Here is a 16,484-nt window from a genome sequence, read left to right as displayed (position 1 = left end):
CAACTGAGCGACTGAACTGAACTGAAAGCTGCTTTAAGGTAAAATATGTACACCATGTTCTTCCAAGCACATGGGGAAAAGGGCATGTGAAGCACTAAATACAGTGTCTGGCACACAGTAAGGACACAAGTGGTTGTCATCACCAGTGACCATGATTATCATCATCACAATTCCGACAACCTCTCCACTGTTAAAGTAACACAAGGTCAAACAAACATAAGTGGAGGTCCTGTAAATAGAACATAACAGATGCATTTATGTAACAGCACATGCACTTAATTGTTTTCCTCCATACCTCAGCCTTTCACACATGGCTCTCGTAGATCAAAACACTCCCCCTGCCTTCTCCTACCTTCTACTCATTCTTAAGCTTCCTCTCCAAAAGTCACTTTTCCTGAACAATCTCCTCTCACACTCTTGGTTAAACTCTCACCCTGCTCTGTATTTTTCCTTCAGATTTATCAAAATCTGTAAGAATATATCTGAGTGTCTACATGCCTTGCAAAGGGCTTCCCAAGTGGAACTAGCAGTAAAGAATCCACCTGCCAGTGCGAGAGCTGCAAGAGACACGGGTTCGATTCCCTGGGTCACGAAGATCCCCTGGAGAAGGAAATGGCAACCCGCTACAGTATTCTTGCCTGGAAAATCATCTGGGCAGAGAAGCCTGGAGGGCTACAGTCCCTGGGGTCGCAAAAGAGTCAGACACAACTAAACGCACACACACACATGCCTCGTGAGGTAAAGGATCATGAATTTTTGCTCATAATCAAACCCCTCAAACCCAGCAAAATGTCGTATATATCCATGAATGATACTCAGTAAACTTCTGCTGAATCGTGTATCAAAGAATGATCAAATCCAACACTATTTACTAGTTTATATCTGACCAACTCTTGACATATCTACAAATGATTTTCTGCATTCAATTCAAAATAAAAGAGTACACTTACAAGAACATTATTAAAACTGGCTAAGAGTTTTGTACAACATGCCAATTTCATATCTCTCCAAAATTCACATCTTAAGACAGAAATCAGTTAAGATGTGTTAAAATTATTTTAATAAATTCATAATCATCCTTGCCAATAAATAGCATCTATTCTGATTTTTAAGAAATATTAGTTGTTGTAAATTTGAATTTCTCATTTTTTAAATATTCTGGAAACTCTTACCTTGACATTTTCCAATAATAGATGTAAAATCATCTTTTGCAGACCTGCAAAAGACATATGTAAAATTAAGACAACAGTTTTGCCATAACAATACTGTGTAGTACTACTATAAGACACCACAGACCAGACAACTTCTCTAGACATTAATGTTTAATGACATTCCTTCCCTCACACAGATAGGTTCTGTGCCACAAATAAGACCCTTTCATTGGTGACAATGTTTTCTTTCAACCTTATTTCACTAGGTACATAGCTACAGTAAGAATACAGCAATACAAGCATTAAGTGATTTTAAGCACAGCCTTTTAATACTATAGAGATGCCTGAACCCTAGCCCCAAAGGCTCTGGTTTAGTAAATCTGGGACGGGGCCCAAGCAAAAGTATTTTTTTTTTTTTTTAAGTTCCACAGATGGATCCTGGTTAAGAACCACTGATGAGTATCATATCACAGATTTTAATCAGGGAAAAAAAGTCTTGTTTTCATAAGTCGAACAGCTTTAACAAGTGACCATATACATATATATTTTATATATATAAATGACCTACTCAATATCTGTGTTCTTGAAATACATACCAAAGTAGTCTAATTATTATATCTTCAAAAATGAAAAATGTTAAACCTTCTAGAAAAGAATTTATAAACAATTATCCAAAACTTTAAGGTCCATTGTATTTGATCTAGCAATTTAATTTCTATAAAGCTATCCCTGGGAAATAATTACAGATATACACAGATAAAGGCAGTTAATGCAGTCTAATTTATGAAAAAGAAAAATACAGCCAGTATAAAGAGATTAATTATTAAATTTTACTACATACACTCTATGAAATATTATACAATTATTGTATGTGACATGAAAAGATGCTAACAATGTATTAATTTACAGAAGTTAAAGAAAAAGGTATCAAATAGAATATAGAGTATCATTCTACTAAATATACACATAGTTTATACACACACACAAATTTCAAAGAACATATATCAAAATGTTAATAGTAGACAACTTTTGAACCGTAAAATTTGCTGTTCTTTCATAAATACTTAACTATTTTCTAACATTTGTAAAATAAGTAAGCATTACCTTTAAAACAAATTTTAAAGACTAAAATTTTTAGTCATTTATTAAATTATATTAACAAAATCCAGCTACAATTATCGAAATAAATTTCCTCAAGAAATTAAGACTATACAGCCTCCACGTGGACTAGAACAAAAAAGACATGACCTCGCAAGTGAAGTTGACTTGATGTCAGTTCTTGTAACCTGGATAAAATATTCAACATGATTTCCTTTTCGCTTTCACTAACAGGATAAGTAACCGCAACTTTAGAGTTCAGATATGATTAAATGAGACATCACATATAAATTACCATGAAGCAGACCAGGCGGCGCTAATGGTAAAGAACCTGCCTGCCAGTACAGGAGATACAAGGAACAGGGGTTTAATCCCCGGATAGGGAAGATCCCCTGGAGAAGGAAATGGCAACCCACTCCAGTATTCTGGCCTGGGAAATCCCATGGTCAGAGGAGCCTGATGGGATACAGTCTATAGGGTCACAGAGAGCTGGACACAACTGAAGTGACTCAGCACACAGACTGAAGTAATATAATCACAAATCACAGTTTGCTCTTTTCGCTGGTAAAGGGGAGGAAGGGAGGGAAGACAAATTTGTTTTGTCAGAACTTCACAGAATATATTCACTTAAGATACTTGCGCAAATTGGGAAGAGGGGAGGCAAGGGTGCCTTTTTCATGAGTCCCTTATTCTAATGCTTTTTATTGTGTTTCATGAAAGTTTCTAATCAGTTTCCATATTTATAACAGCCCATAATCATAAGAAACTATCACTTCAATACTTAGGAAAAAAGGAAGTATGTATTAACCACTTATAATCCATAACCACCAAATGACAAGTAGCAATTCACAAACTGTTTTTCACCCATGTGAACTCCACACATAAGCAGGTTAAGTGTCATAGTAGAGCATGCGATTGAGGCCTTTGCCACTCACTTCAAAACTGAAGATGAGGGACAGCAGCCTAACCCTGCACTGCAAATAGCAGAGCTGTCTCCTCAACTATAGTGTTTCAGCTTTGCCTGTTTTCCACTAAAACTATCTCCTGTTAATAACCGCTTCCTAATACCGAATAACAACCCCAGACACTACAACTATCTTTCATATTCTAATTCAATCCACAAATATTTACTGAATACTGAGTGCCGACTACTATTACTACTGGAGTCAATCTTGGATTGTATGTGCTCCTCACTGTGGTAGAGAAGACACAGATGGAGCAGTGAGAATAAACATCTTAAAAATTCAGGCACAGCCACTAGTCACAGCGTTGACTTCAGGGATCTACCTCGCCCTTTTTCTTTGCTGACCACCCCACTTTGCTCAAAGACATTTCCTTTCAGGTTACTGCAAAGTAAGTGTGGGTGTCTATCTGCAACAAAAGCAACTGAATGCCAACGTGAACAAGAGAGTGGGCTCTGCCCCATAGTATCCTCTCCAGAATCTGCTTCCCCATCCCACTTGCTGACAGGCCAGGCCAATAAAACATAAACTAAGCACCTATTACATCCAAGGAAATATACAAGTGCAAGGGATAAAAAAAAGAAAAGTTTCCATGCCTCCAAGGAACACACAGTATAAAGGAGCCGCAGACTTCAGATCCCATGCTCTGGAGTTTTAAACAAATGGCACCCCCCTGGAGTAGTGCAAAGCAGAGGTCATAAATATACTGGGGGAAACCCACATGTAAACATATTGGCATAGATGGCTAAAAGGCATGATCAAGAGGTAGTACAAATGTGTAGACAAGAGCATGAACACTGAAGCTAGAAGAGCTGATTTCAAATCCCTAGGCAAGTTATTTCACCATACTGTGCCAGAGTCCTCATTTCTAAAACAGAGAAAGAGGACTTCTACAAGGATTAAGCTAACACTTGTAAAACACCTACAACAGTGCCCAATACTGTTAGCATTACCTTCTTACCATTAATGTATTGATTATTATAGGAGCACCAAGGATCGATACCTAACCAATGAGGCGAAGGGGATCCAATGGGAACAAGTCCCTGAAAGGCTTTCTCATACAGCTGCCTCTTGGCCCCAAAAGGCTTTAAATGGACCAAGTTACAAAACTCTTGCAAATTACAGACCAGACGAAGAAGATCTTGATGACCATCATGTCTGTTGCCCAGAAATGTTCCCTCACTACTTAGTCTCAAATGCATGAGCGGACTCCTACAGAGCTGGCCTATGTATACGTTTTATAAATATTATTGTACATGCTAGCAATCCAGTAGCAAATCCTCTTACAAAAGCAAATAATTACTTTTTTTTCTTTTCATCACAATTTTTAGTAACAAGTTCCAGAAACCCTTAGTAAAAATCTCCTTAACAAGCCTAAGTATCAATCCTTTGCCACATGTGTATTCCAGTCCTAACAACTAAAATCATTCCATTAACGTCCCCATTTGGGGGGGGGGGCGGTGAGGGAGGGGCGGGAGGGAAGATGGCAATTTTGACTACCATCTGCTGTTCATAAAGAAGTCACACGATGAACACATTTCTCCAAGAGAAACACTTCACATCACTGCAGCAAATGGAGTAGGAAGTACCAGCCCATCTCTATTAACAATTATCAGCTAAAATACCGTGCCCCCGAGGCTCACTCTTGCTGTTAGAGAAGAGGGCCCTGCCTATCAAAGCCATGTGGAATGAAGAGTGAAGTTCTGAAAAGCAGTCATTATTGCCAATCATCTCTGTCCTGATGGTTTTAAGAATGATCACAGAGGCTCTCGATCTGAAGTCAGAGCCCCAACGGGAGCTAACCCTCTATCTACTCCCCTAAAGTGAGAGCCCCAGTGGGAGCTAACCCTCCATCTACTCCCCTAAAAGTTATCCAAAGCTAACTCCAGTTCTGTTTGGATAAATGAAAAAAGAAATTTTGCGAACAGAAACAGTGTGCTAAAAACTGAATGCTTATTAAAACTAGTTTCAGTCAACAATAAAGTATCAGAAAAAACTTCTGACTGATATCCAGGCAGCCTGAAATTTCCACCTCATTTGCTTATTTTTTGAGACTCAAGACTTGGGGCTTTCCTGGAAACAGGAGTGGCCCCCAGATTTAGAGGTACAATATGTTTAGTCTGCTGTTGACAATTTCCTGAGAGCATAACCTAGTTTTCCTAAATTAGTTGCCAACGTTGCTATTTCTTTCACAACTGATATACTACTTAAAAATAAAGTGCATGAGAAGCCCAGCTCTGAGAAGTCTTCTAAATGTGTATGTAATACCACTGCTGTCTCAGGAGGACAGAGAATCAGTGGTCTCTAGTAACACTAAGCCTTAGTGTTCTGCAGGCCCATATTCCATCTACAGCTTTATGCCAACAGAGTAAAGCTGTCTCTATTGCTTTTTCACCTTCCTGAGCATATGCTTATCTGACTTAGCAATAACAGAAGAGTGATTTTCAGAGCTCTGGAATATATGCTTTTGTCTACTGAGAAAGTAAAATTTCTCAGGAGACAGAGTGATCCAGGGAAGTAGAAGGCATACTCTGAAAACAGCCTTCATCCTTTAATTAGCATAAGTTGGCGTTTGATACCTTACAAAATTACATGAGTTAATAACAAAATTCCTTTAAATATACCCCCTTTAAAAACCTGAGTTCTCATAAATCAAGTAAATCTTTTCTGTAGGGAACTGCTGAATGAATACAACTGACACTTACCTGATCTCCACACACTGGTCTTGAACTGCAGCCAAGAGTTTCCCATTGCTTTCATGGGGAGAAAGAGAAACAAATCCCTGTATGAGTATCTATAGCTCTCATTATCATAGATGGAACCATTTTAAGAAGTTAAAATTATTTTCAAATTTTTTCACATCTTTAATTATCCATTTCTGACCTTATAATTAGATGCGTATATAGGTACAAAGGCATACAAAATAATTCAATAGAGTTGCATTAATATATTTAAACAATATTAATCATGTGCGACACAGGGAATTTACATACAATAAAAAACCAAGAGAGCAAGCCATAAGGATCCTAAAATTAATAACCATAATGGAATTTAAATGCTAATCCAGGTAGAGAAACATTAGGTGAATTTTATGCATCCTTACCTTGCAAGTACCAAATGCCAGTTTATCTGTTTATTAACCAAGCGAACCAGTCCATCAGGGAGCAAGAAAGGAGCAGGGCTGAAACCACAACACATTAGCTAATTTAAAAAATCTAATCATGAAAACCACATATAGTAGGTAAATATTATAAACAGCAGATCTATAGTGAACAAGAGGGATTTTTCCATTAGAATATAAAAACAGAATATTGGCAAACTCAAAACTGAAAGTTACTAATTCGATATCTGAAACTTGACCACATACATTTCTCTATTACCAAAAAAAAACCCTGGTTATGTGGTCAATGATATGATTTTTCTAAGGAAAAGATATTTGAGGGTACCAGTAACAGCAGAGTCAGCTTATAAGAACTCTTCCTGCAATGCACATCCAGAAATACAGCTCCAACTCTAACAAAAACAAACTCTAGTACACAGCTAAACTCAAAGAGAGGAACAGAAATCTCCTAAGAACTACAAACGCAAAGAGAACAAAGTCAGAAATGGGCACAGGACAAAGAGAGGAACAGAACTCAAAATGGAGAGTAAACACCTGCGAGGGGCCACAGGAAGGACAGGAGTGGGAGGTGAAGACCCCCGCAGAGACCAGGACCCTCAAAAGACTGTGCCATCAGAGCAAGGGGAACAAGCCAAACGTCACAGGAACCCAGGGAGACCTTCCAAGAATCTCATCTCTGCAAGGAATTCTGGTCTGTGGGGGGATGGGAATGAAACCTCCTAATGAAAAAACAAAACCCCAAGTCTTTACGACATGCAAGACTGGACGGTGATTTGACTTTACTCACATGCTCCAAGGTTCCCAAGCATAAGGTCACACTAGCATCACTCACAAAAGATACAAGGACACGACCCGCCACACGTGAATCAGTATTCAGACAAATTAGAGGAGTAACACGTGAAGAAAATCAAGAAAATAGGTGGGAAAGAAAAAATAATTCGATGGGGGAAGAGAAACAGGAAAAAAGAAAAAACACTACGGAAATTAGAAAACACAACATAGGCTAAAAAAGATTAGTTAATTTACATCCAGTATATTTATGTTCATTTTTTAAGACAAAACAATTAATGCCATGAGGTACTTAATATTATTAAAAAGATATGAAACATGCCTGTGATACAATCAACATGAGAATGATAAATTTCCTCCGGAGGGGAAGAAGACAGGCAAAGGTGGGGGTGGGGAGGAGTGGACCTGAGCTCTAACATGTTGCATAAAAATAAAAACAGGGCCATCTGAAGCACATATGGCAGAAGAGCAACAACTGCTTTAATTCAGATGTGGATACAATCATAACAGATTATATTACTGTCTACAATTTTCAGTCTGTTTGTAATATTGCATGATTGACAGAAAAAAAAAAAAACCTTGAAAAGGCCACTCAAAACAAATATTGGCTCTAAGACCTTTTAGGTATAATTATCATAAACTCAAGAGCAAAACAACTCAACTACAAGCATTTTGAAATAAACATATCATGGAGAAGACTAGATAATCACCTCACGGTCCACTCAGTCTATACACTGATAGATGTGGCCAGTGCAAGCAAAGGGACTTCTCATGAGAAAGACACCTCCTGACGCCTGAGCATAAGGCGTTTACACGCAGGACAAGGCTTGCAACAGAGGGAGCTCTTGCAAGTCCTCCTCCTCCGTAAACAACAAAAGAACTTACTGTTCAGGAGCACCCTAAACAGACGTCTTTTCTGCCATCCCTAACCAACAGTCCTCAACACTACCAAGTGTAGCCCGGTGAGCCCAGGAAAAACAGCCTACCTCTTACACTCCCCTCCCCACAACCACCCTCTCTCTCACTCAGTTCTCTATCACATTCCACATCCCCCAAAAATAAGATAAAATTCAGAAAGAAATTCAATGCCTGCATACACACACACACACACACACACACACACACACACACACACACACACAGTAAAAGCAGAAAAGCACTGGAGGTAACCCCAGGGAAGAGCCAAAGGTTTGTTTTATTATATACAGAACCCTGTTATCTCTAGAGCTCTTAAGATTAGCTGTCCTCGAGCAAAAAGCAATCTCCGGGAAATAATTCTATAAATCAATTCCTACACATGCATCTAAAAGAAAAACTGTATCTTTGGTCAGATTAATCATCTCCTTGTTTCTAAAATTAGCACCAGGCCTAAAAACATACTTAACACTCAAAAGAACTAAGAAGTTTCCAAGAACTGAAACCTAAGAGAACCTTCTCTGATGCACAGCAACTGAACACTGACTCTAAGAGTTGATACAACCGTTAAGAACAAAAAGGTTTTTAAAAAGATAATGCAAGAATAGGTCCATCTGTTCTTGAATACACATTCGAGATAAGGCTGAGAAAACAATCAGAGAATGCAGAGATGGTCATGAGATATTCTCAATAACGACTAAGGGATCGAAAATCAGCCTACATTTATCGAAAGATCTTGTCAAGGTATACCAAATGTTTGACAGGGCTGTTTTATAAACTGGGTTCACCTGAATGTCAGCATCCATATCACAATCTGGGATTCAATTCTGAAAGCTTCAATAATAAATAGGATAATATTGTTTGTACTTGCTGTTCATAGCATTTCTCTGAAGCGCTGACAACTCACCTGTACCAGATATATTGGCTTAAAAATAATAAACGATCTGTAATAAAAAGAAACAGCAAAAAGCCAAATATGAATGAGCTATTCTTTGGGAATCATTTTCTATTTTAGATTTACTGACAATAAGTCTAAAATACACTGTAGAGTGAGTCATTACAAAACATGGAGAATACAACTCTTGTCGAGGATAAATATAATCTAATATACACAATAACTTTCACAATATCATATATTTGTTTATATGTCTCAAGTCTGTATTCAAAACTTTGTATAACAAGTAAAAGTGGTTTGAGATGCAAAATTTCGCCTAAAAGGCTTTAATGAAACCATAGAATAGAAGTCATAGTGATCACCCATGAAAACCAAAGTATTTGGATAAAGATTATGATACCATTTCACACTTTACAGCAAAGACTTAAAAATAATAATGCCTAAAATGGAGAAGTCCATGGGAAACAAAATCTTTCACACACTATTGAAAAGCAATGTTTTATGATTCCATTTAAAATGTACACATATGTGTGAACCTGTGTACATGGTTATGTATGTGACAAAAGCAAAAGGTCTGAAGGATAAGAGATTATCTCCAGGTGGTAAAATGAGGAATTATTTATTCCAATTTGTGGTCTTCTATATTCCTAAACTTAGTACATTACTTGTATATATTTTCTAAATTTTCAAAATTTCACATTTGATAATGAAAACTGAATATGCTAGTGTGTCTTGTAACAGAAGATAAAATTATTATTATATTTTCAAACAGGTATATTAATGCATATAGAAATATTGTACTGATGAACCTATGGCAGGGCAGCAATAAAGACACAGAGAACAGAACTGTGGACACAGCGGGTAAGGAGAGGAGGGTGAATGGAGAGAGTAGCATGGAAGCACATTCACTGCCATATGCAAAACAGCCAGGAGGAATTTGCTGTATGGCTCAGGGAGCTCAAACTGGTGCTCTGTGACAACCTAGAGAGGTAGAAGGGGGTGACAGGTGGGAGGGAAGTTCAAGAGGCAGGGGACATATGTATAACTATGGCTGATTCCTACTGACGTATGGCAGACACTAACACAATACCATAACGCAATAATCCTTTAATTAAAAATAAACTGTAAAAAAATGTATCTGTATAAACATATGAATACATCCATATATGTGTATATGTATATATACACACATGCTCACAGACATATAGTTAAAACACATGCATTTTTTATAAAATAGGTAACATTTATGCTATTAATACTCATTTTAATCAGGAAAATTAATAGTGATTAGTTTAGCAACTGAGTTTACATTAAAACTCAAAAGGACACATTTTCAAATCCCGACTACAAGGAGATCCTACAGTCCATTCTGAAGGAGATCAGCTCTGGCATTTCTTTGGAGGGAATGATGCTAAAGCTGAAACTCCAGTACTTTGGCCACCTCATGCAAAGAGCTGACTCATTGGAAAAGACTCTGATGCTGGGAGGGATTGGGGGCAGGAGAAGAAGGGAATGACAGAGGATGAGATGGCTGGATGGCATCACTGACTCGATGGACGTGAGACTGAGTGAACTCCGGGAGTCGGTGATGGACAGGGAGGCCTGGCACGCTGCGATTCATGGGGTCGCAACCGAAACTTCTTAAAAGAGCACAGTTACAGAATAGGAAAAAATACAGAAAAAATTATCTGCTAACTATATCATAAATAAATAAGCTATGGTGGTGGTTTAGTCACTAAGTTGTGTCCAACTCTTGTGATCCCACAGAATGTAACCCACCAGGCTCCTCTGTCCATGGGATGTCCCAGGCAAGAACACTGGAGTGGGCTGCCATTTCCTTCTCCAGGGGATCTTCCCAACCCAGGAATCGAACCTGGTTCTCCAGCACTGCAGACAGACTCCTGTGCCACAGGCAGACTCTTTACCAACCAAGCTATAAGGGAAGCCAAAATAAGCTATACTCACCCCTAATTGCTTTTGTGATGATAAAGGATGCACCATGTTTCCGGTTGCCTCTAGGCTACAAATGAAAAAAAAAATTGAGAATTTTCCACTGATACTTATATAGTAAGTTATATTTCTTTGCTAATACTCAGTACTGGGCACAAGTTATCAGTGTCTTTAAAACTACTTATAGATAGAAACAAAACAAGGAGAAGCAGCACTAGGAAAGTGAGCATGGCAGAGATACAGGCATTTGTCAGGATGAATTTTTCAAGACAGGAAGGGGATTGAGGCTGGAAAATGTTTCTAAATCAAAACACCAGTGCAAAGACAAAAAAAGTCAAGGTCTAAGACCCACACTGGTTGCCAGTTGGCACAGTCTATTTTGGTGGGCTACAGAGGCCTAAAAGGGGTTTTGCTTGTAGAAAAAGCGATCATATGGATCAATAAACTCATGCCCCAAAGCAAATATATTGAATATTAGCTGCATATTCATAGAGAAAATACTACAAACAGCCACACTGATATATAACTGCTATATTAAATAGTCCCTTAAATACAGACCAAACATAGGTTAAACAATACTAGGCACTATAACCTGGAAGATGTCCTAATGGTCACAGAGTGCAGACAGATGTGGCTTAAAAGCACAAAAATGTTATTTCATTCAACAAACATGAATCGATCATTTACTTTGCAGAAGACAAAATTTGGTTTGGGGAAGGAATATAAAAATGAGTCAAATGTAGCTGCCTTTCAAGGGCTTGTAGTTCAGTTAAAATCAATAGAACCAAACAAAAAAAGTGTTATGAGGTTTCAATATAAGTTGATGCAGTGCATATTTCTTTAACCAATTTATAATCTTAAGCATTTCTATAACATTATTGTAATTAACCAGTGAGTGCTAAGGTGTGGAAAGGTATCTCATTCAATTAGTGGCAGCAGCAACTTTCCAGCTGCATTAAGATACAAAATATCAATTGTTCAACACAAACAGAAACTATATAAAGACTTTTTAAAAATTATGCATGAGGATCTCTGCTAGCCTACAAAATATTCCAAAAGGCAGAAACTACAGTGGGAAGGAGGTTAAAGAAAAGCTTGTAAACTTTACAGGAGAAGCAGTACTTTCTCCAGTAAAGAAACTCAGCAGCCAAAAAGAAAGAAACTCAGAAAAGAGATTGTAAATAAGAATTCGTATGGGCTAGAGCCCATGATCTTTAACGAAACTCCTTTCCCATCTTGCTGCATATTCTGATCTTGAAACAGCAACCGGCACACGTTAGGCACTCAATAAATACGTTTAATAAATGCGGATTTCTGGTTCTTATCTCCACCTTGTGCCTGAGAGGTCCTTTCTATGAAACTACTGACCCCAAGGTCCAGATTACCAACACCTACGACCCCTCTTCTAACACAAAACCCAACCCCGGGTCCTCATAAATCTTCACTCCTCAGGGCATTTTGCTCACATCGCCATTAAAGTGCATATTACAGCAAGTGATGAAAAAGTTTACTACACTGTCTTCCCTCTAAGACCGCAAGTACCACCAAACTTAAGTCACTTCGGAAGCGCAGCGCCTGACAGTATCTGGGACACGGACAGACATACACATACACTCATTAATTACTGAAATAACACAAGAACTGACACAACTCGGGCCCAATTAGGAACAAAGGTTTATGCCGCGCTCCACGACAGCCCAGCAGATGCTGAGATGACTGCAGGGTCCTGGAAAACACTCCCACAGCAGGTGAGGAGCAGCCCTGCCGGGGCCGGCCAGGGGAAGGGACCACCGAGGGTCTAGGTGAGGGAAGGACCCCCGAGTCCAGCGCTGTGCCTTAAGCCCTCCAAGTAGGGACGATGAAACAGACCGGGGTGGTAAAGAACGTGCCTCAGGGCCCGAGGTTTCGCCCCCCACCCCATCCCGAGCACCGAATTAGGAGTCCAGGAGGCATGCCAGAAAACCCCACCTGGGGGACCCGGACCCCCGTTAGCTCGCGGTGCCGTTGCCAGGACGACCGCACAAGCGGTGGAGCCCGGCTCCATCACCCTACGTGGCTCCGGCTACGTGTCTCTGCCGGGGCAGCGCCCGCACCAAGCTGGCCGCAGCCCCGGAGGGGCCTGGTTCACCTGTACTTCCGTCTCCGGGGGCCACTCGGTGTTGACCAACAAGTCATAGAGTATCGTCTCCTCCTCGCCCTCCGCAGCGCCTGGATTCACGGTCAGCAATGGCTCGGAGGACGCCATATTTGGCCCCACCAAGAGCTGGGGCAGGGCTACTACGGCAAGCTGCGGCGGACAAGCTTCCGCGGCCACGCCGCCTCTGGTTCCCGGGGAAAGAGGTGGAGTTAACCCGAGGTGAAAAGGAAATGCTGAGTTGAAACCCTCCTTTCAGTAGGTGGGACAACCTCTCGCTTGTCTTGCGGTACAATTTACATTCTGGTCTTGGTACGCTCCCTGTTTATTAATTGCATCAGCTCAGCCACATCCCAACCTCTCTTACCCCGTCAGCTTCTATAAAACGAAAAGGTGAGAACTATCTCCCTGAGATCCTTCCCAAGGCAAGCCATTCATCATCACAGGAATCCAAGTCTATGCCCCAACCTCTAACGTGGAAAAAGCTGAAGTTGAAACGGTCTATGAAGACCAACAAAGACCTTCGAGGACTAACACCCTGCGTTCTGCCATTTATGTATTTGTTGCCTGTTTTTTTTTTTTTTTTTTTTTTTAGTAAACACTAGAAAGCTATCCTATGCAACAGATTAAACGAATGAGAGGTGTCACCGGAATTCCTTGGTGATCCAGTGGTTAAGACTCAGGCTTTCACTGCTGTGGGTTCCCAGGGTTCAATCCCTGGTGGTGGAACTAGGTTCCTGCAAGCTGCACAGTGTGGCCAAAAATTTTAAAAATTTTAAGAAAGAAAGGTATCAGAGAATGATGCTATCAGAGTTCAGAAAAAAACAGGGTCTAGAGGGGCTTTCTGGAGGAAATGGTGTCTTTAACAGATAAAACTGGAATCAAGAGCAGAGGGTTTGGGGAGAGCATTTCAAGTAGGGAGAAATGGGGTAAGGACAGAGGCAGAAATATCTAGTTGGAAGAGCAAGCAGCTGAGTAGAAACCAAGTCAAGAAAGGATGTAGGGGCAAAAAAGTTGAAATAATAGGTTGAGGACCCACTTGCAGGTCTAGGTTATTTGTTCATTCATTTATTCATTCCTTCATTCAACAAGTACCTCTCTGAGAAAAGTCCTGCACTGTAAGCAGAGACCTACAACCTGTGTAAATATACAGTGTCCAGGTGTCTCACTGTATCTCACTGTTCGCTGAGCCCAGAGTGTGCAGAGCATGAGCAGGGAAACTGGAAGAAGATGCAGAGAGCCTTAGTGAAGGAAGAAATAGAACAGGGTCCATCTTGAAAGCAAGACTCCGTCTTGGGCTGGACTTTGGACTTCAAGCTATATGCCCAGTATCTATGGAAACGACATACCAACTGGAAAGCCAGCTCCCTGGAAGGAAGAGCCCCAGGGCTCGTACTTAGACTCTCTGTTACCTAAAAGAATACCCTAATTATCTGTGTAACCAAATAGAATCATACATTCTATTATGCTTATTGCGGTATGACCTCAGGCCTATTGATCATTGTCCACTGTTAACTACCTAGGCTTAAGGCAAATGAATCATGGGTTAACTTTGATTGTATCTTTCTTTTTCCTTTGTTCAGACTAGTTTCAGGAAATTTGGGGAGGTGGGTTTGGGCACCTACAAGTAGGGTATATAAGGTTTTCACAAAAACTGGTCGGGGTCCTTGGCTAAGAGGAGACTCTGCCTTGGGCCCCCTGGTGTAATAAACTGCACTCCACTATCTGCATTGTTCCCTGAATGAGTTTGTTTTCTGGAACTCGTGGCTACAACAATAGGGACTGCTGCTGCTGCTGCTAAGTCACTTCAGTCATGTCCGACTCTGTGCGACCCCATAGACGGCAGCCCACCAGGTTCCCCCGTCCCTGGGATTCTCCACGCAAGAACACTGGAGTGGGTTGCCATTTCCTTCTCCAATGTATGAAAGTGAAAAGGGAAAATGTGGTCGCTCAGTCGTGTCTGACCCTCAGCGACCCCATGGACTGCAGCCTTCCAGGCCCCTCCATCCATGGGATTTTCCAGGCAAGAGTACTGGAGTGGGGTGCCATTGCCTTCTCCGAATAGGGACTGCAGACATTCTTTATTCACAACAGCAAGGCAGACAAGCTTTACTCTCTAAGGGCTGACACGGCAGCAGCAACGACTGGGCAACTCAATACGACTCGACTCTACTTGATTCTCTCCTACAAGAACTTTTTCAGGTGGTTCTTATATAGGACCACCAGGATGCGCGTGCGCGGTATCACAAGTAATCCCAGCTGTAGGAAATGAGTGGAATGGGGCAAGAGAGTCTGATGACTGCCACCTGGCCAATTGCTCTCTCCCTATACCAGGGAATTTGTACTGTATCACATTCAAAACAAACATAAATACTGAAGATTTGTTATAGGAATTATATTGCCTAATATGCATCAAGATGCATTAGGCAGAGATGCAATTAAAAGCCCAGCTGGGAAGTCTAGGGCTCCTTTTCTCCCAAAGTTAGATGACCTCAAAGTAAGTCCTGTATCACCTGCCTGGTCTCGCTTCCTCTCTCATCTCATCTCCTGCTCCCCCACCACCTTCTGAGTCCGCCAGATGCACATCGTCTTTAAAGGCTTGGCAAGGGATGTTCCCTTTTCCTGGAAGTCTTTCTAAAAGATATTTGACTCTCTCTCCCTCATCCCCAAGTTTCTGCTCAAAACGTTTTCTCTCTGAAGCCTACCCGAACTGCTCATTTTAAATTTGTAACCACCTTTCCTGAACTCCAGCACTCCACATCTCCCTTACCCACTCTACACATTTTTCTATAACACTTGTCATTACCCAAAATGCTATATAATTTATATTTTATTACATTTGTTTATTCTCTGCCCCCTTTCACTAAAATGTAGACTCTGCCAGAACACAGCGCTCTACTGTATACCTGTAGACGCTAAAATGGCAGAAAGTCAGCTTTCCCCTGTGTAAGGGAAAACTCAGTTCTTTGCTACGATGTGTTTCTTATCACAGGCGTCTCCTTCACTTCTTACACAAAGCTCTTTGTTTCTGACACTTCCCATCACCAAAGGTGTGGAGGCTCACAAAACTTGGGGAAAGTTACTTACATTTTCTGTTCAAGGTTATGACAAAAGATACAGGTGAACAGCCTGATGAAGAGATACATAGGGTGAGGTCTGGGAGGGTCCTTAACACCAGAGCTTCTGTCCCCGTGGAGCTGGGGTGCGTCACTCTCCCAGTGTGGATGACTTTACCAGTCTGGTGCTCTCAGAAGCCCCTACTGTTGGGATTTTTTATGGAAACTTCCTCGCATATGTGTGATCAATGATTAATTCCATTTCCAGCCCCTCTCCCCTCTCTGAAAGATGGCAAGGAGCAGACAACTAAAATTTAAAGGTTCTAATCATGACTTGACGAATTTCTTGTAGAACTTTCCACGGTTGTGCTCCACACAGTCAAAGGCTTTGGCATAGTCAATAAAGTAGAAGT

General features: G+C 40.6%; 1 protein-coding gene across 2 annotated transcripts in view; it reads right to left on the bottom strand.

Annotated features, from left to right (window-relative positions):
- Positions 1-13,218, bottom strand: part of NBAS (NBAS subunit of NRZ tethering complex) — a 335,203-nt gene extending 321,985 nt beyond the window's left edge. Inside the window, exons 1-6 of one of the 2 annotated variants that reach the window (XM_061433269.1) lie at positions 13,010-13,218; positions 10,897-10,951; positions 8,944-8,980; positions 6,315-6,392; positions 5,917-5,964; positions 1,173-1,216 (exon numbers count right to left, since the gene is read on the bottom strand). In XM_061433269.1, the coding sequence (XP_061289253.1) occupies positions 1,173-1,216; positions 5,917-5,964; positions 6,315-6,392; positions 8,944-8,980; positions 10,897-10,951; positions 13,010-13,126 (379 nt within the window). In that variant the 5' untranslated portion in view covers positions 13,127-13,218. The remainder of the gene's footprint in view (positions 1-1,172; positions 1,217-5,916; positions 5,965-6,314; positions 6,393-8,943; positions 8,981-10,896; positions 10,952-13,009) is intronic. The other variant, XM_061433270.1, reaches the window with a different exon arrangement.
- Between the last annotated feature and the right edge of the window lie 3,266 nt (positions 13,219-16,484).

Source organism: Bos javanicus, chromosome 11 (assembly GCF_032452875.1).
Source record: "Bos javanicus breed banteng chromosome 11, ARS-OSU_banteng_1.0, whole genome shotgun sequence".
In the NCBI taxonomy this organism is placed as follows: domain Eukaryota; kingdom Metazoa; phylum Chordata; class Mammalia; order Artiodactyla; family Bovidae; genus Bos; species Bos javanicus.
Note: the sequence above shows the minus strand (reverse complement) of the source record. Positions and strands in the feature narration are given on the sequence as shown.